The 27,202-nt window shown below is 42.1% G+C and overlaps 2 protein-coding genes across 2 annotated transcripts in view; both read left to right on the top strand.

Annotated features, from left to right (window-relative positions):
• Window positions 1–19,801, top strand: part of LOC118385681 (neuropeptide FF receptor 2-like) — a 28,131-nt gene extending 8,330 nt beyond the window's left edge. The window contains exons 2-4 of the mRNA XM_035772897.2: window positions 1,442–1,541; window positions 1,659–1,779; window positions 18,591–19,801. Of these exons, the coding sequence (XP_035628790.2) occupies window positions 1,442–1,541; window positions 1,659–1,779; window positions 18,591–19,382 (1,013 nt within the window). The 3' untranslated portion in view covers window positions 19,383–19,801. The remainder of the gene's footprint in view (window positions 1–1,441; window positions 1,542–1,658; window positions 1,780–18,590) is intronic.
• LOC127930852 (uncharacterized) lies at window positions 13,399–14,637 on the top strand. Its single transcript, XM_052521778.1, has 2 exons — window positions 13,399–13,637; window positions 13,846–14,637. Exon 2 carries the CDS (start codon window positions 13,891–13,893, stop codon window positions 14,605–14,607), a length of 717 nt encoding a protein of 238 aa, XP_052377738.1. The 5' UTR covers window positions 13,399–13,637; window positions 13,846–13,890; the 3' UTR covers window positions 14,608–14,637.
• Window positions 19,802–27,202: the final 7,401 nt, after the last annotated feature.

Below are 27,202 nucleotides of genomic sequence, written 5' to 3'. Positions count from 1 at the left end.
CTGATTGGCTTAACGTTGGACCAGAGCTAGCTAACAAGCTTCTGTGTGCAGATCGGCACCAACATTTAAAATGACCTTTTTGTAGTTAATAAGTCTAATGTGAAACAACAGTATCTTTAACTAGCATTGAAAAAGTGAATCCATTCTTCTCTAATAAAAAAATAAATATTCAGAGGGGGAGGGGAGGTAGGCTACACACACACCCACGGACAGATTTTCAGCTGGCAGGCAGACACTGGAAGAAGTTTCTGAGTGACAGGCGCTTTGTTGTTTTTTTGTGTAACAAAAAATAATGTTATTAACCGATTCCCATGCTTTAAAAAGAATGATTCTGGAACAGTACAGACCATTTAATTCCCAGTTCTGTTTCTGTTTCTTGAAAATGTTTGTTATTTTCCGGTTTTCATGTCTGCTCTCTGAACTGGTTCCAACCCCTGGTTAGCACCCGGTTACCTCTGTTATGTTGTTGGTGGTACTGGGGTTGTTTTCCTGAATGTTTGTGTTTACTGTAATGGTCATATTCTGACAGCTGATAGGTCTAATGGACAAAATCAGTCTAAGACTGTCAACCGTGGCTGCTTCTATACAGAACTTACTGTAAGTGGCACAGTCATGAGCTTAGAGTGCTTAGTGCTATCTACTTTGACCCAATGTCTATTACACAGTTTCCAATCACTCTACTTGTCTTTCCACATATTCCCTCACTCAGTCCCTATTCATTTTTGTTCATGCTTATGAAATTGCATGTTATCTACACTTTTAGAAAAAAGGGTTCCAAAAGGGTTCTTCGGCTATCCTCATAGGAAATCCTTTTTGGTTCCAGGTAGAACTGTTTTGGGTTCCATGTGCAAAAGGGCTTCTACTCAAACCAAAAAGGGATATTCAAATGGTTCTCCGATTGCCACGCCCTGACCTTAGAGATCCTTTTTATGTCTCTATTTTGGTTTGGTCAGGGCGTGAGTTGGGGTGGGCATTCTATGTTTTTGTGTTCTATGTTTTCTATTTCTGTGTTTGGCCGGGTGTGTTTCTCAATCAAAGGCAGCTGTCTATCGTTGTCTATGATTGAGAACCATACTTGGGTAGCCTTTTCCCACCTGTGTTTTGTGGGTAGTTTTCTGTTTTCTCTTTCTGCACCAGACAGAACTGTTTTGGTTTTGTTCGTTCTCTTCATTGTTTTTTTGTTAATCAGTGTTCAGTTCAAATAATAAAGATGAACACATACCACGCTGCACCTTGGTCCTCCACTCCTTCCAACAGCCGTTACACCGATGGTGACAGCCAAAGAATCCTTCAAGGTTCTAGATAGCACCTTTTTTCTAAGAGTGTACCTTTTTCTTAAGAAAAATATTCAAGCTAAGGATCCACTACTGACTCATTATTTGTCCCAGATATCTTCTTTCATTGTATATTCTACATATCACGTCTTTGTCTTATTTGACAGGCTGGCCTTTTGGAAGTTTAGTGTGTAAGCTGAGTGGGATGGTTCAAGGCATATCAGTGTCAGCTTCAGTCTTTACTCTGGTGGCAATAGCTGTGGACAGGTGAGGTTTCTTTCAACTGATGAAATCATGAATTAAGCTGTGTGTTTGTGAAACAAAAGTGTGTGTGTTGAAAATGTTCACTAAGGAACAATCCATTCTCTCCTCTCCCTATGACAGGTTCCGCTGCATCGTGTACCCCTTCAAGCAGAAGCTGACCATCTCCACCTCCAAGCTGATCATTGTCATCATCTGGGTCCTGGCTATCTCCATCATGTGTCCTTCAGTGGTCATGCTCCAGGTACTGTCTAATGCTGGTACAGCTCAGGTTTTATTATTCAAATGTCAGTTTCAACATCAATGTTATAAAGGCCATATTTCACTTTCACAAAAGCAAAACAATACAGTGCATATACAGTACATTACCAGTCAAAAGTTTGGACACATCTACTCATTCAATGGTTTTCCTTTATTTTGACAATTTTTTACGTTGTAGAAAAGTAGTGTAGACATCAAACTTCTTCAAGACTGTTGGAAAAGCATTCCTCATGAATGTGGTTCAGAGTGTGTAAAGGGTGGATACTTTGAAGAATCTCCAATAGAAAATCTATTTTGTTTTGTTTAACACTTTCTTGGTTACTACATGACTCCATATGTGTAATTTAATAGTTTTGTTGTCTTCACTAATATTCTACAGTGTACACAATAGTAAAAATAAAGAAAAACCCTTGAATGAGCAGGTGCGTCCAAACTTCTGACTGGTACTGTATGTATCAATCTGATATCACTGCATGAAAATACACATTTCTGGGTTGAAAATTCCAGCATACTGTTCCGCAAACGGACAGTTTTTGGGAGTTTTTGACGCCGTGTCACAGATGCATGACTTTGGCACACCCCACGGATATGATGGGGAAACACAGGTTGGTGTTCAAGCCACGTTTATAGGTCTATTCACGTGGCATGATCATGTTGAGTACTCCAGTGAACTTACCCGATAACATACAGTGTCGCTGAAGTTTCCTGGCTATACACATCACAAAATCAAAGTCATGTCTATTTGTCATATGCACAGAATACATTGGCTGGGTGGTAAACTGTAAAAGATAACTATATACAGGTATTTTTCACAGGCTGGTTTAGATTTTTACTTTACCTCTTAACAGCATTTTAATGTTTGTTTTACACTTTAAATAATTCAGTAATGACTCCAAAAAATGATTGCAATCATCCCATTTTATCACCACAAAGAACTGCCTTCAGCAGAAAACTGCTAGCTAACAGAGCAGAAGTTTACTTGCAAGCACAACTGTGGGAGTAAAGACCCGCAGAAATCTGGTGACTACCCTTAGTGGTGAAAGTAAGAAGGTGAGATGAATCAAAGAAACAAACCAAAAACTGAAACCAAATTTTATCTCTTAGGAAAAATAAGCTAGAAACCGCAAGATAGCAACACGTCCTGGGGAGGGTAGCCATTGCTGGTCAACAGCCCAGCGCGGTGTCAAACATGTCTGACAGAAACACAATGATAGAAAGAGGGTTTAGATAATAAAAGTTGCCACATTGATTATTGCGATCCTAATGAATATAAAAATATTTTTTTATAATAACAAGCACCTGGATAATTGCTCAACTCTATCTGAGCTGGTATGCCATGACCTCATGCTATTATAATTTTTAAATAATCTTCCAAAGACTAAAATGTCACCCCAACAGGGTCACCCACAAGACTGACCTGGCAACATATAGCCTGTGAGAATGGAGTACCAGAGCGAGGGGTGTTCCTCCTCCCTGGGAGGAAGCAGAGGAGCCTGGGGTGTATGGATATGGAGTACAATAATATTTAATGTCTCCATAAAACACCTTTAAGATTCAGTATTAATTGCATATTTTTTCACTCACAAAATTAAATACTGAAAGAAAATCTACACATACATGAAGCCATTTGATACCTTTGATACCCAGCTGAGCATGAACAATGTTGCACATGAGAGGTGTTTGGCCATGTCCTTAGCTCTCCCCTGGTGCTGGTGAAAATTTCCACCAAATTTGGCACTGTCAGCCAAGAAGGGCTCCCTGATGTTGTCACTGAGGCAAGCAAAGGTCACCTCCTTGAGGGGAATGAACTCCTTGTAGCAATGGGGAAAAATAGTTGGACATGAGAAATGACATGCTTCAGAGTGGCTCTCAAAAAGTGAGGCAGTTGATGAGGGTCAGCCAATATAGGGAGTTAGACATTTTACATTTAGCAGAAGCTCTTATCCAACTTACAGGTACTGCATTCATCATACGGTAGCTATTTGAGACAACCACATATCACAGTCATAGTACTGTGAGTGCATTTTGCTACAGTAAAGTAGCTATTAGCAAAGTCAGTGCTAGTAACAAAAGACAAGTGTGAGAGTTAGTGCTAGAAAAAAAGGGTGTTAGTAAGGGGGGAGGGGGGCATTGATACTATGATACAACGATAGTTTGTGTGGAGGTACACTACCGTTCAAAAGTTTGGGGTCAGTTAGAAATGTCCTTATTTTTGAAAGAAATGCAAATGTTTTGTTCATTAAAATAACATCAAATTGATCAGAAATACAGTGTCCCTGTACAGGGATCAACATCAGTGGAAATTTCAGTACTCGATACAACTCAAACTTTCATTAAAACACACATGCAGGGGACTCAATTAAAGCTACACTCGTTGTGAATCTAGCCAACATGTCAGATTTTTAAAATGCTTTTCGGCGAAAGCATGAGAAGCTATTATCTGATAGCATGCAACCCCCGGAATACCCAAAGGGGACGTAAACAGAATAATTAGCGTAGCCGGTGCTACACAAAACGCATAAATAAAATATAAAACATTCATTACCTTTGACGAGCTTCTTTGTTGGCACTCCTATATGTCCCATAAACATCACAATTGGGTCATTTTTTCGATTAAATCCGTCCATGTATACCCAAAATGTCCATTTATGAAGCCCGTCTGATCAGGAAAAAACTGCTTTCAAAAACGCAACGTCATTTTTTTAAATTAAAAAAGTTGCCTATAAACTTTGACAAAACACTTCAAACTACTTTTGTAATCCAACTTTAGGTATTAGTAAACGTTAATAATCAATACAATTGATCACGGGGCGATCTGTATTCAATAGCAGCACGTTTTGAAATGATGGTCCATTTTCTCTCTCTCAAAACTTCCTGCTGTGTACTTGATGACAGGAAGTGCCTATTTCTCATCTGACCAAGGATTAACTTCAAAGCAAATGACAGTACTGGCGACATCGTGTGGAAGCTGTAGCTATTCTAAACGGGTCGCCATCTATTTTCCCTTGCCATAAACAATACAGAGACTGGCGGAGGGATATATATTTTTTTTTGTGAACAGTTTTCCTTGGGATTTTGCCTGCTAAACGCGTTCTGTTATAGTCACAGACATGATTTAACCAGTTTTATAAACTTCAGTGTTTTCTATCCACATATACTAATCATATGTATATACTATATTCCTTGCATGAGTAGCAGGATGTTGAAATTTTGCGCGATTTTTAACAAAAAGCTGCGAAAATTTGCAGCCTCCTTAATTAATGTCGTAAATTACTATTGTTGCTGGAAATGGCTGATTTTTAATGGAAAAACTACATAGGTGTACAGAGGCCCATTATCAGCAACCATCACTCCTGTGTTCCAATGGCACGTTGTGTTAGCTAATCCAAGTTTCTAATTTTAAAAGGATAATTGATCATTAGAAAACCCTTTTGCAATTATGTTAGCACAGATAAACTGTTGTGCTGATTAAAGAAGCAATGCAACTGGCCTTATTTAGACCAGTTGAGTATCTGGAGCATCAGCATTTGTGGGTTCGGTTACAGGCTCAAAATGGCCAGAAACAAAGTACTCTCTTCTGAAACTCGTCAGTCTATTCTTGTTCTGAGAAATGAAGACTATTCCATGCGAGAAATTGCCAAGAAACTGAAGATCTCTTACAACGTTGTGTACTACTCCCTTCACAGAACAGTGCAAACTGTCTCTAACCAGAATAGAAAGAAGAGTGGGAGGCCCCAGTGCACAACTGAGCAAGAGGACAAGTACATTAGAGTGTCTGGATTAACTGGATAAGCTCCGTTCGAGACTATCCTACCAATGGAACTATAAAAACTGTAATATCTCATGTTTCACCGAGTTGTGACTGAATGACATGGATAATATACAGTTGGATGGGTTTTCAGAACAGCTACCTCCGGTAAGATGGGTGGTGGTCTGTCTATTTGTCAATATCAGCTGGTGGGCAAAATCTGATATCAAAGAAGTCTCAAGGTTTTGCTTGCCTGACGTAAAGTACACCATGATAAGCTGTAGACCACACTATTTGCCAAGAGTTTTCATCTATATTTTTTTGTAGCTATCTATTTAGCACCACAAACCGATGCTGGCACTAAGACCACATTCAACGAGCTGTATAGGGCCTTAAATGCTCATCCAGAGGAAGCTCTCCTAAGTGCATCGATTGCGTCATCCCTACAGTGACTGTAGGGACTGTTATACCCCAACCAGAAGCCATGGATTACAGGTGACATCCTCACTGAGCTAAAAGACCTGGCAGTGTGGTACCAGAACAACAACCTCTCCTCTTTGTTATCAAGACAAAGGAGCTGATCGTGGACTACAGGAAAGGGAGGGTCAAACACACCCCCATCCACATCGGTGGGGCTGTAGTAGAGCAGGTCAGGAGCTACAAGTTCCATGGTGTCCACATCACCAACAGTCTATCATGGTCCAAACACGCAAAGACAGGCGTGACGAGGGCACGGCAACGCCTATTCCCCTTCGGAAGACTGAAAAGATTTGGCATGGGTCCTCAGATCCTCAAGAAGTTCTACAGTTGCACCTTTGAGAGCATCCTGACTGGTTCCATCGCTGCCTGGTATGGCAACTGCTTGGCATTCGACTGCAAGGCGCTGCAGAGCACAGGCGGTGTCAGAGGAAGGCCCTAAAAATGGTCAAGGACTCTAGCCATCCTGGCAGTAGGTGCCAATGACTGGCTGTTTGGCTGTCTACATACTACCCATGCTCAGAGCCCCCGGAGCTCTTCTCTGGCTGGCTCTGGTAGTGACTTCCCCAGTCAAACCACATACAGGACACGTTTTCAGACACCTTCACTGCACTGCAAGTTGCTTTGGATAAAGGTGTCTGCTAAATTGCATGTACTGTATTATTTTATCACATGTTTTGCTGTGCTCACTTGAAGAGGAAGGTGGCGCAGCGGTCCTTCGTGCGTAAATTTTGTCATCAAACTTTGTCATGAAAGTCTGGCATTCTCTGGATTTATGGTGCTTTCAAGACAACTGGGAACTCTGAAGGTTGAATCTTGACATCAGTGATCATCAGGTCGGAGCTCTAGAAAGAGGCTCAAGTTCCTGACTTGGAATTCTGAGTTGGATGACCATATTTTCCCAGTCTTAGCTAGTTTGTCTTGAACTCACTGAAGTCTGAGATTTCCCAGTTCCGAGTTTCCAGTTGTTTTGAATGCGGTAGAGGTCATGCTGAATTGACAGCATGGCCAATGTATTCAACCTTTTATGGCCCATGGTGTTGAATGTTAAGCCAATCGCGGGGGAACTAGAGAACATTACCAACCCCTACGCTCCGTATTTTCCGCTGGCTGCATTTTGAAACACCTGCATTTTGGAGCTGCCTCACTCAAGAAGGCAAAAAAGAGACCATGTTTGTATGCTGCGTTTTTAAAAATTGACATGTATTAATGCCAAATTAACATGCAAAACAGGCGGGGCTCAAAACATGCGGGAGGCTTGCAATTTGTACCGATTTGCATGCCAGTTATGAATATTTGTATATGTACATTTTCATGGAATAACGTTTTTGTTTCTCAAAATCAATGTCACGTGGTTAATCATAAAACTCTAAAATAAAATTATAAAAGTTCAAATTCAACTATGACAAGAGCACTAGCCTATGCCATATCAACACATTGATACACTGTGATCCATTGGCGGCTAAAGAAATGAGATCCAAGACTATAGGCCAATGCAGCAGTAGGCCTATAACTTCCGTCAAGTATGTAAAAGGCCTAAAGCTGACAAATAAAAACAGAAAATATCCAGATGAAAAGTGAAATGCTTGTGCTTCTAGTTCCGACCATGCAGTAATATCTAACAAGTACTCTAACCTAACAATTTCTGTACTGACCTCGCTTTCTGCATGATAGCGGGGTGAACAGGCTGTGACTCGGGTGGTTGTTGTCTTTGATCTTTTTGGCGTTCCTGTGACATCGGGTGGTGTAGGTGTCCTGGAGGGCAGATAGTTTGCCCCTGGTGATGCGTTGTGCAGACCTCACTACCCTCTGGAGAGCCTTACGGTTGTGGGCAGAGCAGTTGCCGTACAAGGCGGTGATACAGCCCAACAGGATGCTCTCGATTGTGCATCTGTAAAAGTTTGAGTTATCTTGGTGACAAGCCAAATTTCTTCAGCCTCCTGATAGGTATTTGTAGTTGTTCACGTATTCTAAGTCAGAGCCGTCCAGAATAGTGATGTTGGACAGGCGGGCAGGTGCAGGCAGCGATCGGTTGAAGAGCATGCATTTAGTTTTACTTGTATTTAAGAGCAATTGGAGGCCACGGAAGGAGAGTTGTAATGGCATTGAAGCTTGCCTGGAGAGTTGTTAACACAGTGTACAAAGAAGGGCCAGAAGTATACAGAATGGTGTCGTCTGCGTAGAGGTGGATCAGAGACTCACCAGCAGCAAGAGCGACCTCATTGATGTATACAGAGAAGAGAGTCGGTCCAAGAATTGAACCCTGTGGCACCCCCATAGAGACTGCCAGAGGTCCGGACAACAGACCCTCTAATTTGACACACTGAACTCTATCAGAGAAGTAGACCAGGCGAGGCAATCATTTGAGAAACCAAGGCTGTCGAGTCTGCCGATGAGGATGTGGTGATTGACAGAGTCGAAAGCCTTGGCCAGATCAATGAATACGGCTGTGCAGTTATGTTTCTTATCGATGGTGGTTAAGATATCATTTAGGACTGTGAGCGTAGCTGAGGTGCACCCATGACCAGCTCTGAAACCAGATTGCATAGCAGAGAGGGTATGGTGAGATTCGAAATGGTCAGTAATCTGTTTGTTGACTTGGCTTTCGAAGACCTTAGATATAGGTCTGTAGCAGTTTGGGTCAAGAGTGTCCCCCCGTTTGAAGAGGGGGATGACCGCAGCTGCTTTCCAATCTTTGGGAATCTCAGATGATACGAAAGAGAGGTTGAACAGGCTAGTAATACGGGTGGCAACAATTTCGGCAGATCATTTTTAGAAAGAAAGGGTCCAGATTGTCTAGCCCGGCTGATATGTAGGGGTCCAGATTTTGCAGCTCTTTCAGAACATCAGCTGAGTGGATATGGGAGAAGGAGAAATGGGGAAGGCTTGGGAGAGTTTCTGTGGGGGGTGCAGTGCTGTTGACCGGGGTAGGGGTAGCGAGGTGGAAAGCATGGCCAACTGTAGAAAAATGCTTATTGAAGTTCTCAATATAGTGGATTTATCAGTGGTGACAGTGTTTCCTATCTTCAGTACAGTTGGCAGCTGGGAGGAGGTGTTCTTATTCTCCATGGACTTTACAGTGTCCCAGACCTTTTTTGAGTTAGTGTTGCAGGAAGCACATTTCTGCTTGAAAAAGCTAGCCTTGGCTTTTCTAACTGCCTGTGTATATTGATTTCTAGATTCCCTAAAAAGCTGCATATCATGGGGGCTGTTCGATGCTAATGCAGAACGCCATAGGATGTTTTTGTGTTGGTTAAGGGCAGCCAGGTCTGGGGAGAACCAAGGGCTATATCTGTTCCTGGTTCTACATTTCTTGAATGGGGCATACTTATTTAAGATGGTTAGGAAGGCATTTAAAAACAAAAACAGGCATCCTCTACTGACGGGATGAGATCAATATCCTTCCAGGATAACCCGGCCGGGTCGATTAGAAAGGCCTGCTCGCTGAAGTGTTTCAGGGAGCATTTGACAGTGAGGAGTGGAGGTCGTTTGACTCCTGACCCATTACGGATGCAGGCAATGAGTGATCGCTGAGATCTTGGTTGAAGACAGCAGAGGTGTATTTAGAGGGCAAGGAGGGTGCCCATGTTTATGGCTTTGGGGAGGTACCTGGTAGGTTCATTGATAATTTGTGTGAGATTGAGGGCATCAAGCTTAGATTGTAGGATGGCTGGGGTGTTAAGCATGTTCCAGTTTAGTTCGCCCAGCAGCACGAGCTCTGAAGATAGATGGGGCGCAATCAGTTCACATATGGTGTCCAGAGCACAGCTGGGGGCAGAGGGTGGTCTATAGCAGGCAGCAACGGTGAGAGACTTGTTTTTAGAGAAGTGGATTTTTAAAAGTAGAAGTTCAAATTGTTTGGGTACAGACCTGGATAGTAGGACAGAACTCTGCAGGCTATCTTTGCAGTAGATTGCAACACCGCCCCCTTTGGCAGTTCTATCTTGTCTGAAAATGTTGTAGTTCGGGATGAAAATTTCAAATTTTGGTGGTCTTCCTAAGCCACGATTCAGACACAGCTAGAACATCCGGGTTGGCAGAGTGTGCTAAAGCAGTGAATAAAACAAACTCAGGGAGGAGGCTTCTAATTTTAACATGCATGAAACCAAGGCTATTACGATTACAGAAGTCATCAAAAGAGAGCGCCTGGGGAATAGGAGTGGAGCAGTGATCAGATTTTCCTGCACTTTTCGATGAACGTCTGAGTGTTTTCTATCCACACATACTAATCATATGCATATACTATATTCCTGGCATGAGCAGCAGGGCGCTGAAATGTTGCGTGATTTTTAACAGAATGTTCAAAAAAGTACGGGGTAGGAGTAACAGGTTAAGGAGAGGCATGCTTCGTCAAGTGATCAAAAGTGTCCAGTGAGTAGTGAGGTTGGTTGGGGTCACGGCGATTCAGACAGCTAGCCGGGCCATCGGTAGCAAGCTAGCATAGGATGGAGGTCTGTTTTTAGCCACCTCGTGCGTTTCCATCGGTAGGATTAGTGGGGTTCCTTGTGGGAGAGGAGATCAATCCAATTGGCAAAAAAATAGATATAGTTATAGAGGCCCAAGAAAAAATAAAAAAATTGTCCGATAGATCTATTCAGATAGCAGCCGATTAAGACAGCTAACGATTAGCGGGCCGCAGATGGGCATTCAGGTAACGTCGCGACGGAGGAGCCAGCTGGATAACTCCCTCGGGCAGATAACGTCTGTAGTCCAGTTGTGAAGGCCCGGTGGGCTCCTCTTTGGCAGTAAAAAGGGTCCGGATAGGTGATTGTAGCCAAGGAGTGGTTGATGGAACTCTTCAGCTGGCTAGCTCCGGAATAATTTATGTTTGCTCCGGGGTCGACGTAAGCCGATAGTCACACGGATAGCAGCTAGCTAGCTGCGAGACCCAGGTATAAATGTCCAGAGCTTGCGGTTGAAATCCGGGGACAAAGAGAGAAAAATAGGTCCGGTATGTTCCGGTCCGAGCGGCGTCGTACAAAACTGGTGATAGATTTTTGAGCTAAAGGATAGCTGATGACCACAAACCGTGGTTAACTGAATACTAACGATTAGCCAGTAAAGATGCTGGCTAGCTTCTGACTAGCTTCTGATTAGCTTCTGGTTAGCTTCAGGCTAGCTTCTGGTTAGCTTCTGGCTAGCGTCTGGTTAGCTTCTATGGATTACAAATTTGAGGTAAATATATATATATAAATTGGTGATGCGGATTGCAGGAGAGTGTTTTGAAGATGAGTTTATGGAAAAGAAAAAATATATATATAAAAAGGTATGCGAAGAATGTTGTAAATATATATATGTATATGGGACACGACAAGACGAGGACAAAGGACGTCTGACTGCTATGCCATCTTGGTGAATACAAAATTATGATGCAGAACATGCTAAACTCCGCAGATCTTGGGTGGGACAGGTATATTTCTTATCTTTCAAATCTAACAGTAGAGGCACAGCCATACTTATCCATAAGCATGTTCGATTCATAATTGACAAAAACATATGTGATCCAGAGGGGCGACTATTTCTGATAGCTGGGTTACTGTATGGGCAAATAATTACTATCATAAATATACACTGCTCAAAAAATAAAGGGAACACTTAAACAACACAATGTAACTCCAAGTCAATCACACTTCTGTGAAATCAAACTGTCCACTTAGGAAGCAACACTGATGACAATACATTTCACATGCTGTTGTGCAAATGGAATAGACAACAGGTGGAAATTATAGGCAATTAGCAAGACACCCCCAATAAAGGAGTGGTTCTGCAGGTGGTTACCACAGACCACTTCTCAGTTCCTATGCTTCCTGGCTGATGTTTTGGTCACTTTTGAATGCTGGTGGTGCTTTCACTCTAGTGGTAGCATGAGACGGAGTCTACAACCCACACAAGTGGCTCAGGTAGTGCAGCTCATCCAGGATGGCACTTCAATGCAAGCTGTGGCAAGACGATTTGCTGTGTCTGTCAGCGTAGTGTCCAGAGCATGGAGGCGCTACCAGGAGACAGGCCAGTACATCAGGAGACGTGGAGGAGGCCGTAGAACGGCAACAACCCAGCAGCAGGACCGCTACCTCCGCCTTTGTGCAAGGAGGAGCAGGAGGAGCACTGCCAGAGCCCTGCAAAATGACCTCCATCAGGCCACAAATGTGCATGTGTCTGCTCAAACGGTCAGAAACAGATTCCATGAGGGTGGTATGAGGGCCCGACGTCCACAGGTGGGGGTTGTGCTTACAGCCCAACACCGTGCAGGACGTTTGCCATTTGCCAGAGAACACCAAGATTGGCAAATTCGCCACTGGCGCCCTGTGCTCTTCATAGATGAAAGCAGGTTCACACTGAGCACGTGACAGATGTGACACAGTCTGGAGACGCCATGGAGAACGTTCTGCTGCCTGCAACATCCTCCAGCATGACCGGTTTGGCGGTGGGTCAGTCATGGTGTGGGGTGGCATTTCTTTGGGGGGCCGCACAGCCCTCCATGTGCTCGCCAGAGGTAGCCTGACTGCCATTAGGTACCGAGATGAGATCCTCAGACCCCTTGTGAGACCATATGCTGGTGCGGTTGGCCCTGGGTTCCTCCTAATGCAAGACAATGCTCGACCTCGTGTAGCTGGAGTGTGTCAGAAGTTCCTGCAAGAGGAATGCCATTGATGCTATGGACTGGCCCGCCCGTTCCCCAGACCTGAATCCAATTGAGCACATCTGGGACATCATGTCTCGCTCCCTGCACCACAGACTGTCCAGGAGTTGGCGGATGCTTTTAGTCCAGGTCTGGGAGGAGATCCCTCAGGAGACCATCTGCCACCTCATCAGGAACATGCTCAGGTGTTGTAGGGAGGTCATACAGGCACGTGGATGCCACACACACTACTGAGCCTCATTTTGACTTGTTTTAAGGACATTACATCAAAGTTGGATCAGCCTTTAGTGTGGTTTTCCACTTTAATTTTGTGTGTGACTCCAAATCCAGACCTCCATGGGTTGATACATTTTGATTTCCATTGATCATTTTTGTGTGATTTTGTTGGCAGCACATTCAACTATGTAAAGAAAAAAGTACTTAAGAAGAATATTTCATTCATTCAGATCTAGGATGTGTTATTTTAGTGTTCCCTTTATTTTTTTGAGCAGTGTATATGCATTTAAAACATACTCCTGCTTTCATGTCGAAAAAGATAACCCTGTTCAACAAGCATTGTGTTTCCTTTGGAGTGCTGGCTGGAGATTTTAATTGTACCCTTAACTCAGAACAAATCATCTCAAGTCCCCACCACAAACCCTAGATCGGCAAAGATGTTGAACTCTCTTACTAAAGACATGGGACTGATAGATATCTGGAGAGACAAATAGCTCATCTATACATACTACTCTCTCTCAGAATGACCTTCTTGATCCAAATCAGTCAGGTTTCAAGACTAGTCATTCAACTGAGACTGCTCTTCTCTGTATCACGGAGGCGCTCCGCACTGCTAAAGCTAACTCTCTCTCCTCTGCTCTCATCCTTCTAGACCTATCGGCTGCCTTCGATACTGTGAACCATCAGATCCTCCTCTCCACCCTCTCCGAGTTGGGCATCTCCGGCGCGGCCCACGCTTGGATTGCGTCCTACCTGACAGGTCGCTCCTACCAGGTGGCGTGGCGAGAATCTGTCTCCTCACCACGCGCTCTCACCACTGGTGTCCCCCAGGGCTCTGTTCTAGGCCCTCTCTTATTCTCGCTATACACCAAGTCACTTGGCTCTGTCATAACCTCACATGGTCTCTCCTATCATTGCTATGCAGACGACACACAATTAATCTTCTCCTTTCCCCTTCTGATGACCAGGTGGCGAATCGCATCTCTGCATGTCTGGCAGACATATCAGTGTGGATGACGGATCACCACCTCAAGCTGAACCTCAGCAAGACGGAGCTCCTCTTCCTCCCGGGGAAGGACTGCCCGTTCCATGATCTCGCCATCACGGTTGACAACTCCATTGTGTCCTCCTCCCAGAGCGCTAAGAACCTTGGCGTGATCCTGGACAACACCCTGACGTTCTCAACTAACATCAAGGCGGTGTCCCGTTCCTGTAGGTTCATGCTCTACAACATCCGCAGAGTACGACCCTGCCTCACACAGGAAGCGGCGCAGGTCCTAATCCAGGCACTTGTCATCTCCCGTCTTGATTACTGCAACTCGCTGTTGGCTGGGCTCCCTGCCTGTGCCATTAAACCCCTACAACTCATCCAGAACGCCGCAGCCCGTCTGGTGTTCAACCTTCCCAAGTTCTCTCACGTCACCCCGCTCCTCCGCTCTCTCCACTGGCTTCCAGTTGAAGCTCGCATCCGCTACAAGACCATGGTGCTCGCCTACGGAGCTGTGAGGGGAACGGCACCTCAGTACCTCCAGGCTCTGATCAGGCCCTACACCCAAACAAGGGCACTGCGTTCATCCACCTCTGGCCTGCTCGCCTCCCTACCACTGAGGAAGTACAGTTCCCGCTCAGCCCAGTCAAAACTGTTCGCTGCTCTGGCCCCCAATGGTGGAACAAACTCCCTCACGACGCCAGGACAGCGGAGTCAATCACCACCTTCCGGAGACACCTGAAACCCCACCTCTTCAAGGAATACCTAGGATAGGGTAAGTAAGGGTAAGTAATCCTTCTCACCCCCCTTCTCCCCCAACAAGATTTAGATGCAAGTGGCTGTTCCACTGGTTGTCATAAGGTGTATGCACCAATTTGTAAGTCGCTCTGGATAAGAGCGTCTGCTAAATGACTTAAATGTAAATGTAAATGTACTCCAAAGTCCATAACTCCTACTCTCGGATAGATTACATTTTTATCCCAAAGATTTTCATAAATTCTGCCACTTGTACAATCGGACCCATAGCACTTTCAGATCACGCCTTTGTCCGCCTCCGCTTTGACCTCTGTAAAAACGTACTGAGCTGGAAATTCAACACCTCCATGTTATCAAACAAATCATTCCATACATTGGTTACTACATGGATAGACAACTCCACACAAGACAACAAAGACTCCTGTTTCTCCGGCCACAATATGGGATGCTGTCAAAGCCACACTAAGAGGTCAACTAACTGACCTCTTAGAGTGTGGCGGCAGGTAGCCTAGTGGTTAGAGCTTTGGGCCAGTAACCGAAAGGTTGCTGGATCGACTCCTGTACCCTGTCGTTCTATCCCTGAACGAGACAGCTAACCCACTGTTCCCCGGTACACCATCATTGTAAATAAGAATTTGTTCTTAAACTGACTTGCCTGGTAAAATAATTGCATCTGCTTTCTCTAAGAAAAAAGCAATGGAAGCACACAGGTTAGATCTTGAGAGGGAGCTGTAATTCTATGAAAAAGTAGATAAACACTCCCCAGACAGCACCTCCTGGAGTCAACTTAAAAAAGCAGAATTACTTGGGAGATAAAAAACAAGTTTACTTTACTTAATACCATGAGTATAACAATAAGCCTAGCAATAGGCCTAGCAGATTTCTTGCATACCAATTAAAGAAAGATCAGTCATGGCCATCCAAACAGCAGATGATGAGGTCACATATGATCCAAATAAGATAAATGAAACTTTTCATGATGTTTACTGCAAATTATATACTTCTGAGAGAAAACGTATGTATGCAGAACTCCATTCCTTCTTAGAGGGAATCTCGCTACCAAAACTATCAGAGACCGACCAAAAAGATCTCAATTCCCCCTTCCCTCTTGAGGAGGTCCTAGAGGCAATTGTTTCCCAGAGTTCTACAAAGCTTTTTTGCACCAGCTTAGCCCTATTTTCATGCCAATGCTGAATGATTTTTTAAAAAAAGCGGAGCACTCCCAGACTCTATGTGCTCAAAAAAGACAAGGACCCTCTATCCTGCTCATCCTTCTGGTCCATAAGCTTGTTGGATTTCGACTACAAAATAATTACCAATAATAATTAGTTCCACAGACTAATCTTCCCAAAATAATAAAAGTGGACCAAACTGGATTTATTAGAGATAGGTACTCTTCTGATAACATTCACTGTCTTTTTGATATTATAGCTCAAGTAAATGCACCAAAGACCCCTGTCCTGCTGGTTTCACTGGATGCTGAGAAGGAATTTCACAGGATGGAGCTGTGCACATTTTGGAGAGATGTGTGGTCACTTGGAGACACCAGTTAGTCCAGCATTTTCCAAACTATGTATTTTTGCCCTAGTACTACACAGCTGATTCTAATAATAAAAGCTTGATGACTAACTGGTGTCTCCAAGTGGCCACACATCTCTCCAAAATGTGCACAGTTCCTAAGCATTGAAATCAATGCACTTTTATGACTCAAAGAAGAGTCTTCAACTATAAGGTCATTTTTTGAGCTCTTCTAGCAGTGCCGTTGAGAAACAAGAGCAAGCACACTGGTAGATGTTTTATTTGGAACACAACCCTGCATCCACCCCATCACACATTATAAATCGCAATCTGGGTAAGGTGGCATGATTTGAATGCTTGTTCAATTGCCAACATGACTAGCTAAATTATAAAATACGATCTTGCTGTGTTAGGCTTCCACAGGAAAATTCAGATTGTTATTTTAGTGCGCATAGAAAGGAGTCTTGAGTGCATTCAGGTGCTTGTGCCCTGGCAAATTTTCTTCACAATAAACAGCTCATGCTGTTTTTTATGTGTCCACTTTCTCCAAAAACTATTTGCTCTGAATTAAGATGCAAATACATCGGCAGGAAGAATGGGGTGTCAGCTATGACATGACACCTTGAGTTAGAAAAAACAATTTTTTAGTTATTGAATTACAGTAATTGAAGTGGATTTATACCCGTTAACGGAATTACATTATGGGTCCCTGATCTGTATTACATTGAAATGCATAATTATGGATATTAATGTCATTCTCTTCATGGTGATGTATCCTAAATAGGTACACAAAGGTAGAAATATGCAATATCATCCATTGCATCTATTGGTATTATTCTACACACTGGCTATTATTCTAATGAGCTCTGACCCCAAACAAGACCCAATTTGGTTGGTCCGCACTGTGAAAATATGTTAGTGCTTGCGTCCATATTAGTTCGCATGAATTTGAGTGGTTACATACAATACATTTTGACAGAATGGCTGTGACAGAGACTGTTGTCATACTCCCAGGTAAAGCCCTTGCTTCCGGTACCACTGAAGTTGAGATGTGCAGTTTGACTCTTTTTACTGACTTGAGAGTCATGATTTGTTTTTCTGAGTGACTGGTTCATTTTAGTTGTTAGTTTGACCCAATGAATTCTAGGTCCGTGCTATCCGGGGTGCAATTAACCTTTTGCTGCAGTGGGCTAAATCAGGGTCACACAGTGTTTATTGGTAGTCTTAAACAAATCTACTTTGAAATGAAAGCATACACTTCACACACATGGTTATGGCCTTAAAAAAAGACACCTGTACAATGTCAGATATAGAGTTTGCATCCCAATATATACCCTGAATATACAAAACATAAAAAATACCTGCTCTTTCCATGACAGACTGACCAGCTGAATCCAGGTGATCCCTTACTGATGTCACTAGTTAAATCCACTTCAATCAGTTCAATCCACTTCAAATCCACTTCAATCCACTGCATTCGGAAAGTATTCTGAGCCCTTGACTTTTTCCACATTTTGTTACATTGCAGCCTTATTCTAAAATTGCTTAAAGTCCCCCCCCCCCCACCAAAGCTGTCTGTCCTCTACAGAAATGTTCCCCAGTTGAGTTGCCCCAGTCAGATCCAGAGCCTTCACCTGGTGTAACGTCACAGGCAAAATTACAGGCTCTGTCATGTACTTGAGGGGCGTTGCTTACTAGCGCATATTTTTTTCTCTAGCAGCCCGTGGGGAATTGTTTTACCTTTTTTGAGAGTATTGCCATCTATTATATTTTATTGGCACATTTAAACCAAATGTAACTTGCAACATGGTCTTTAATAGGCATCAGAGCAATTTATTTATTGTGTGACTGTCTGTCACTTTGTATGTATTATAGTGATTTGTATGCTGTAAAATGACTGGCCACATTGCCTTATTGAGGACATTAAAGTCAATTTAAATTAATCTAGTTTTAAAAAATCTAATCTTATCCAAGGTGACCAAGGAGCAGCGTGTCATGATTCTACTGGGGGACGGCTACAACAACACACGCCCAATCTACTGAATTATTGAATGTTATGCGGGACACAGCTTTGTAGAACAAACTCTGGTGTAACGTCACAGGCAAAATTACAGGTTCTGTCATGCACTTGAGGGGCGTTGCTTACGAACGCACATTTTTTTCTCTAGCAGTCCGTGGGGAATTGTTTTACCTTCTTTGGGAGTATTGCAATCTACAAGGAGTGTGTATTATAGTTTATTGGCACATTTAAACCAAATTTACCTTGCAACATGGTCTTTAAGGTGCTTGAGTAGGCATCAGAGCAATTTATTTTTTGTGTGACTGTCACTTTTTATGTATATTATAGTGTGTTGTATGCTGCGAAATTACTGGCCAAATTGCCTCATTGAGGATATTAAAGTCAATTTAAATTAAATTAATCTAGTTTAAAAAAATCTAATCTTATCCAAGGTGACCAAGGAGCAGCGTGTCCTGATTCTACTGGGGGACGACTACAACAACACACGCCCAATCTACTGGTGCCGTGAGAACTGGCCCAATCAGGAAATGAGGAAGATCTACACCACCGTCCTCTTTGCTAACATCTACCTAGCCCCACTGTCACTCATTGTCATCATGTACGTCCGCATCGGATTCACACTCTTCAAGATGGCTGTACCCACCTCAGGCCGTGGAATCAGTAGTGGCAGCAGCGGTGGGACGAAGCCCGGCCTGGACAACCACCGTCAGACGGTGTCGAAGAAGAAGAAGAGGGTGATCAAGATGCTGCTGATGGTGGCATTGCTTTTCATCCTGTCGTGGCTGCCGCTCTGGACGTTGATGATGCTGAGTGACTACGCCAGCCTGACAGCGAGCCAGCACCGTGTCATCAACATCTACGTGTACCCGTTGGCCCACTGGCTGGCCTTCTTCAACTCCTCCGTCAACCCCATCATCTACGGCTTCTTCAATGAGAACTTCCGCCGGGGGTTCGAGGCCGCGTTTAAGTTCCAGCTGTGCGTCGCCTACGTGGAGCGCCAGATGATCTACTCGCGTCGTATCCAAGGCAACGCAGTGTTACCTGAGAACCTGCATCTGCCCACCAGGCCCGGCTCGGCAGGGTCAGGATTGGCTTTGGTGAACGGGAAGGGGCTGGGCCAGGAGGAAGTTGTCGGGCGGACGTCAGGCGAGAGGTCGTCGGGGAGCAACATGAAGGAGCATGATCTGATCATGGAGGATCTGGAGAAGGTATCCCAGATTTAAACATGTCATACTGTATGTGCCATTGGGACATGTATTCAGATAACCTGGAGATTGTATCCCATATTTAAAAATTACAGTTAAACATTTGTACTGTTGCATGAACTGTAATACACATACATGTAATGTACCTATATTGTGCAATATACATTAAGGGCACAGAGAGGACACAGGCGGTGGGTGTTCCAAATTGCACCATATTGCATTACTTTTTACCAGGGCCCATTTGGGACGCAGACGCTGTGAAGGTATTATATCAGAGAGTCAAACCAACCACATAGAGAGAGGCCCTTGAGGGTAAACTTGACTCTTTAGGAATATTTTAAAATATGATTCTTTCCCCACAGCACAATATCTTGTTGTGTTGGTTTATTATGTGATTAGTCACCCATTTACATCTTGGTATAGCATAAGCATGTACTATCCCAGTAACAAAATTCCATTGGAAACACATCTAAAATACTTTTTCTTTTTCAGAAGTTGAAGTTATGTTAATTTTAGGTTCTGAATGAAAGGTGAAAATACGTATTTTCCTTGTGTTAAAAATACGTATGTTTCAGGTGTTGGAAATACGTATTTTCTTGACATTGAAAACTTATTTTCTGGACTTTAAAATCAGGCTCATTTTCTATTCTGAAGGAAAGTAGAAAAGACGTATTTTCCAGACGTTGAAATCAGGTATATTTTTGATTCTGAAAGTTGAAAGTACATATTTTGAGACCATTGAGAGACACTGATTGTGGAAACAGGGAAGATGATTACTAGGGAATTATTTTCTTGCTTTCCTGATTTTTACATTTACAATAATTAATTTGCCTTCTGCAAAATAAATGACTAATGCATAGTTATCAGGGGTTGGACTCGGTTCAGGGAACAGAGACAAAAACTAAAAAATAATATCATTTTTTGAAGAATAGAAATGGAACCGGTTACGAAAGTGATCTATAGTGTTCTGAAACACAACCATTGTTTAAAATCATTGGGAACTGGTTATTAACATCATTTTACATTCCGAGCATTTTTTCTTCAGTCCCACAAAAAAATGACATCAAAGCACCTATGCAAAGCACTCACTCTGTCAACCAGAAACGTCTCCTCACATTGTATGTCTGCCTGCCAGCTAGTTTTCTAGGGTAGTTAATGATACTCTAGTTATCAAGTTTCACATTGGATTTATTATCAACTTTAAGGTTAGATGTGTTTTAAATTCTGATGTTGCTGCACACACATACTTGTCAGCTAGCTCTGGTCCAGGGCATTGAGCTAGCCTCGTTGTTGAGCCAAGTCTCGGATTTTCACAGTTCCTCCATATTAACTCTTTAAAACGTCCTCCATGTCCACCTGTCTCTCTTGCTCTCTCTCTCTCCAAACCCCGCAAAAATTTGAGTCGCATCTTGCGCCCTACAACTTGTCTGTCCATTAATCAGGGCCAGCCTTAGGCATAAGCCACATAAGTGAACACTTAGTGCCCCGTAAACTTGGTAAGTTAGTCTAACCAGCCATCTAAACTTAGTCATTGATGTTATTAGTCACTCAGATATCATATTTCAGTGAATATGACCTATAATTACTTACAATATGAGTGAAATAGTTTTACTTCCCAAAATATTTTAATGAAGTATGTTAAAAAGCTGCTTGTGTTGGAATGGTGGGTGTAGCATACCTCAACATCAGAATAGTGTCATTAATAATATTCATGTGAGTAGTCCACTGATTGGCCAGCTCATCCTAATCAGGAGTAAGACATCATATAGCAAGCATTGTAAAAAGTTTTGAGTTGGGGTTTTTCTCCAATTTATGCTTTGGCCACAAAATATAGGACGAGTCATCAACATTTCCTGGGTATGAGTTAACAGAATATGTTAACTTTTAAAAGTGAGACAGTTACAGTTACTTTAACATGGCATAAGTCATGGCAAAATGTGTAGAATGTCAGAAAATGTGCTTTAAAATTGCAAAAATGTATCACCACCCGATTGCAAAATGAGTAGAATTGCAGTATATTACTTATAACATTTCTAAATCTTCTCTCCACCCCATGGCAAAATGTATAGAATTGCAGCAAACTTGCTTTAAAACGGCAACTTTTTCACTACACCCCATGGAAAATGTGTAAAATTGCAGGATATTAACTCCACAAAATAAATACTCTGCACTGTCAAGATGGGGGCCCTCGAGGTATGAGGTGGGGGGGTGGGATGGGGGTTAAATGTCACAAGTTAAAAAAGGAACATAAAGGGACAATAAAAAATGGTACTTTATTCTGGTTCGAACCGGTTCAGAACTTTATTATGCTGATCGGGACAGTGAAAGGAGAAAGGTAGAAAAAAAATGTTGGTTCTGCTCAGAACTAAACGATTGGAAAATAACTTAGGTTCCAAACCCTGATAGATAATAAAGAATTGTGTATGTTATATTATATGCCAATCTGTATATGGGGAGAAGTCTGATTGGAAACTACAACATTAACAATAGAATACATTTTGATTTTAGCATCATCTTGTATTATACTGCACTTTGATAGTCTTATCTTACAGAAAAAAAGACATGATTTAACGTGTGGAAAATCACGATGTTTATTTATACAGTAATTATTATTCAACATGTCCTCACCTGGGATTTTAACTCACGCTGATCCTCGACACTGAGGTCCCACAGGGGCCCGTACTTAGTCCCCTACTGTACTTGCTGTCCTCCCTGACTGCATGGCCAAGCACCATCTTTAAGTTTGCTGACGACACAACAGTGGTAGGCCTGATCACCAACAACGATGAGACAGCCTATAGGGAGGAGGTCAGAGACCTGGCAGTGTGGTGTGAGCAATGTGAGCAAGTTTAAGGAGTTGATCGTGGACAATAGGAAAAGGTGGGCCGAACAGACCCCCATCAAGTTCCTTGGTGTCCACATCACCAACGAACTGTCACGGTCCAATCACACCAAGACAGTTGTGAAGAGACCTTTTCCCCCTCAGGAGACTGAAATATTTGGCATGGGTCCCCAGATCATTAAAAAGTTATACAGCTGCACCATCGAGAGCATCCTGACCGGTTGCATCACCGCCTGTTATGGCAACTGCTCTGCATCTGACCGTACGGCGCTACAGAGGGTAGTGTGTACGACCCAGTACCTTATTTGGGCCAAGCTTCCTGACATCCAGGACCTATATACTAAGTGGTGTCAGAGGAAGGCCCTAAAAATTGTTAAAGACTCCAGTCACATAAGTCACAGACTGTTCTCTCTGCTACTGATTGGCAAGTGGTACCGGAATGCCAAGTCTCGGACCAAAAGGCTCCTTAACAGCTTCTACCCCCAAGCCATAAGACTCCTGAACAATTAATAAAATAGCCACCCGGACTATATACAGTGTTTTTACACTGCTGCTACTCTCTGTTTATTATCAATGCATAGTTACCTTACAAATGACCTTGACTAACCTGTACCCCCGCACATTGATTTGGTACCTGTACCCCCTGTATATAGCCCCGTTATTGTTATGTAATTTTCATTTTTATTACATTCTTTTACTTTAGTGTATTTAGTCAATATTTTCTTAACTCTACTCCAATATTTCTGCTACGCCACCACATCTGTGTCAATAACTGGTGTCTCCTGTATTCACACACTTTAGCTTTCAAAGTAAATCTCAGTTTTGTTGAAAATACACCCAAGAAAAACTATTATATTTATCATAGTAATCCAGGAATAACATTGAAACTGAATAATATGCCCCATCAACATTAGACAACTATACAGAAAACCCTGAAATTGCAAAAATAAGTAAATACAATCAATGATAAGAGAATTGTCATATTAATTAACTGATAACTAAAATAGTGCAGAGATGTATAGGTAATTAAGGTGTAAGGGACTGAAACAGACTTCGTGGTGCAGCTAAAATTCAGCGGATGTGAGATCAAATCCCAGGTGGGGTGATATTTTAGCTGAACCGCATACAACTTACTTTAAAACCATCATACCACCATACATTTCAGTACTTTACTTACAATGGTTTGGAATGTTTTGAGACCATCTGGGGCCATCATGTGAAGTCCTGGCGATTGATAACAAACATCATGAGAACATCTTACAAACATCCCAACGTGGTCCTCAACCTTACGGAAAAACCACATGAATTTCACGTAATAACGTGTTTCAGTGATCCCATGTAATCTTATGTGCACGTTCCTTTGCCCAGGCGTGTCTGATGCATGCCAGATCTTCAATGCCGGGATAGGTATTTTATCAGATAACCACATCATATGCTATAGCAAATCAAATCAAATCAAATTTTATTTGTCACATACACATGGTTAGCAGATGTTAATGCGAGTGTAGCGAAATGCTTGTGCTTCTAGTTCCGACAATGCAGTGATAACCAACAAGTAATCTAACTAACAATTCCAAAACTACTGTCTTATACACAGTGTAAGGGGATAAAGAATATGTACATAAGGATATATGAATGAGTGATGGTACAGAGCAGCATACAGTAGATGGTATCGAGTACAGTATATACATATGAGATGAGTATGTAGACAAAGTAAACAAAGTGGCATAGTTAAAGTGGCTAGTGATACATGTATTACATAAGGATGCAGTCGATGATGTAGAGTACAGTATATACGTATGCATATGAGATGAATAATGTAGGGTAAGTAACATTATATAAGGTAGCATTGTTTAAAGTGGCTAGTGATATATTTACATCATTTCCCATCAATCCCATTATTAAAGTGGCTGGAGTTGGGTCAGTGTCAATGACAGTGTGTTGGCAGCAGCCACTCAATGTTAGTGGTGGCTGTTTAACAGTCTGATGGCCTTGAGATAGAAGCTGTTTTTCAGTCTCTCGGTCCCAGCTTTGATGCACCTGTACTGACCTCGCCTTCTGGATGATAGCGGGGTGAACAGGCAGTGGTTCGGGTGGTTGATGTCCTTGATGATCTTTATGGCCTTCCTGTAACATCGGGTGGTGTAGGTGTCCTGGAGGGCAGGTAGTTTGCCCCTGGTGATGCGTTGTGCAGACCTCACTACCCTCTGGAGAGCCTTACGGTTGTGGGCAGAGCAGTTGCCGTACAAGGCGGTGATACAGCCCAACAGGATGCTCTCGATTGTGCGATTTTTGGGGCGTTAATGCAGGTTCCAAGGCAAGCAATAAGTATGAACCTGGTGGCACTGCAGAAACATCAATGCACTCAACCAAGAGGTTGCAAGTTTAAATCCTCAAAGCATTCATGTATAGTCTATGTCAAGTATCCTTGAGCACTTTCAAGTGGATGGTATGTTGGTGGTGATAATTTTATATTTATTTACTTGATTCGGGGCAGCTTTTAGCAAAGTCCAGAAATGTTGGCTTACCAATAAGTCTGTGCCATATCTTTTTTTATGCTCGTAGACCTGGTGGTGTAGCAGGACATTGCAGGTTGCTAGTAACAGAGGTTATAAATTCAAATCCCAGTTAAGGCTGAATCCCAAGTGTGGTCAACGTACCATATTTTTTACACAAATTGAAATTATAATACAGCAGCATACTGCAACTGCACTGTTGGGTTTTTCAGTATTTCATGGTAAGGTGTACACTTATTTTATTCGGCCCATGTGACAAATCAAGTTTGATTTGATTTTATAGACATAACATCTTCAAGTTGTTGTATATACATTAGGGCAAGTGCAATATATGTTTAGCCAATCTTTAGTACAGTGCATTCGGAAACTATTAACTTTTTCCACATTTTGTTACGTTAAAGCCTTATTCTAAAATGAATTTAAAAAAAAAATTATCATCGATCTACGCTCTACCCCATAATGACAAAGCAAAAACAGGTTTTTAGAAATGTTTGCAAGTGTATTACATTTTTTTTAAACGTGCTCACATGATGTCACGTGTAGTTTCATGTTAGTACATGCTGAAATTTTGCGTCCCCATGTTATCATGTTTATTTCACATGAGATCACATTCTCACGTGCTCTCATGTTATCGCATTAACTTCACATAAAGTCATACATGAAATCCATGTGTTTTTTCTTTAATTAAGAGGTCTCAATGATTGCATTCCATTTGCTTGCAAACCAAAGATATCATCTTTCAATTCCGTACCTGTTCTGTATTGAAAACCATGACTAGGACATCTTGTTCTTCAACTTTCTCTTCCTTCCGCAGATTTTATATGACCTATGAGACACTTAGTGTCACAAAGGAAGGTGCACTTCCTTCATTTATCCGTGCACATAGACATCCATTTCCACATGGCTATTTAGGGTCATGACTTACATGTAGGGTTGCAAAGTGAGGGTATATTACTGGAAACGTTCAAGATTTAGCCGTAAATTATCAGAATTTTGGTAGCTTAAAGGTTTATGTGGAATTTTATCAGGTGACATCTAGTGGCCTTTTTGGATATTTCAGATTATCAGAGGGATCTGTAATTATCGCTGTCCCTCTGTGTGGCCTTATCACATAAAATACATGTCATTTTATTTTATTTTTAAATCAAATGACAAATCTGCATAAACCATCAACTTAGTGAACAATGTTGGTGTTTAATATGAGGGTTTCAGTATTAAATATACTTGATCGTTTTTTTTTATGTCAATAGTAATATAGAAAATATATAGAAAAATGTCATTGTTGATTAGATGCCTTTTTCATTAATGAGGTTATTTTGTCTTGAACCATATGGTCTATCCACTAGAAATGAATGTACACTATGGACAGAGATATAGGACATTAATAATATGAAGTTATTCAAGTATAAATTATCATAGATTACCTGTTAATTACCAAAATTACAGAAGATTCTGGTTACTTTAGTAAATTACTGGTAGCTTTGCAACCCTACTGACGGGTGACATTTAAGGAGGACATCTCACACTAAAGAAGTATTGAATGTCACAGATGATATGCGTGGGTTCAGCCTTACAGATGGACAATAGAGTACTAAGCCAAAAATGGGGGTGAGAGGATGCTGGTGGCTTCTTAATGTTGGCCGGGAGTGTCATTACAATATGACAGTCTTTCTTCCAGTCAAATGGGATGACACTCAGAGCTGAGGCTGAGTCTATTCAATTGCCTTGGGACTGACACCAGATCAGAACAATCCAATAGATCATGCGGGGCTGGGTGATGCCTCCTGCTACTGCACACTTAAAGGTCCAATGCAGCTGTTTTTATCTCAATATCAAATCATGTCCGGGTAACAATTACAGCGCCTGCAGAAAGTTTTCACACCCCTTGACTTTTTCCACATTTTGTTTTGTTACAGCCTGAATTCAAATGGATTAAATTCAGATTTTGTGTCAGTGGCCTATACACAATACCCCATAATGTCAAAGTGGAATTATGTTATTAGAAATGTTTGCAAATTAATAAAAAAATGAAAAGCTCATATGTCAGTAAGTAGTCAACCCCTTTGTTATGGCAAGTAAAATGTGCTTTAACAAGTCACATAAGTTGCATGGATAAGTTGCAATAACAGTGGTTAACATGATTTTTTAATGACTACCTCAGCTCTGTATCCCACACATACAATTATCTGCAAGGTCCCTCAGTTGAGCAGTGAATTTCAAACAGATTAAACCACAAAGACCGGGGAGGTTTTCCAATGCCTTGCAAAGAAGGGCACCTATTGGTAGATGGGAAAAATAAAAAAGCAGACATTGGATCTCCCTTTGAGCATGGTGAGCTTATTAATTACACTTTGGATGATGTGTCAATACACTGAGTCACTACAAAGATACAGGTGTCCTCCCTAACCAGTTTCTGCTCAGGGATTTCACCATGAAGCCAATTGTGACTTTTAAACAGTTACAGAGTTTAATGGCTGTGA

This window comes from Oncorhynchus keta, chromosome 6, assembly GCF_023373465.1.
Source record: "Oncorhynchus keta strain PuntledgeMale-10-30-2019 chromosome 6, Oket_V2, whole genome shotgun sequence".
Classification (NCBI taxonomy): Eukaryota; Metazoa; Chordata; class Actinopteri; order Salmoniformes; family Salmonidae; genus Oncorhynchus; species Oncorhynchus keta.
Note: the sequence above shows the minus strand (reverse complement) of the source record. Positions and strands in the feature narration are given on the sequence as shown.

Coding starts and splice junctions, on each gene's coding strand:
- LOC127930852 (XM_052521778.1), top strand. CDS start 13,891: ATGACGGATCACCACCTCAAGCTGAACCTCAGCAAGACGGAGCTCCTC.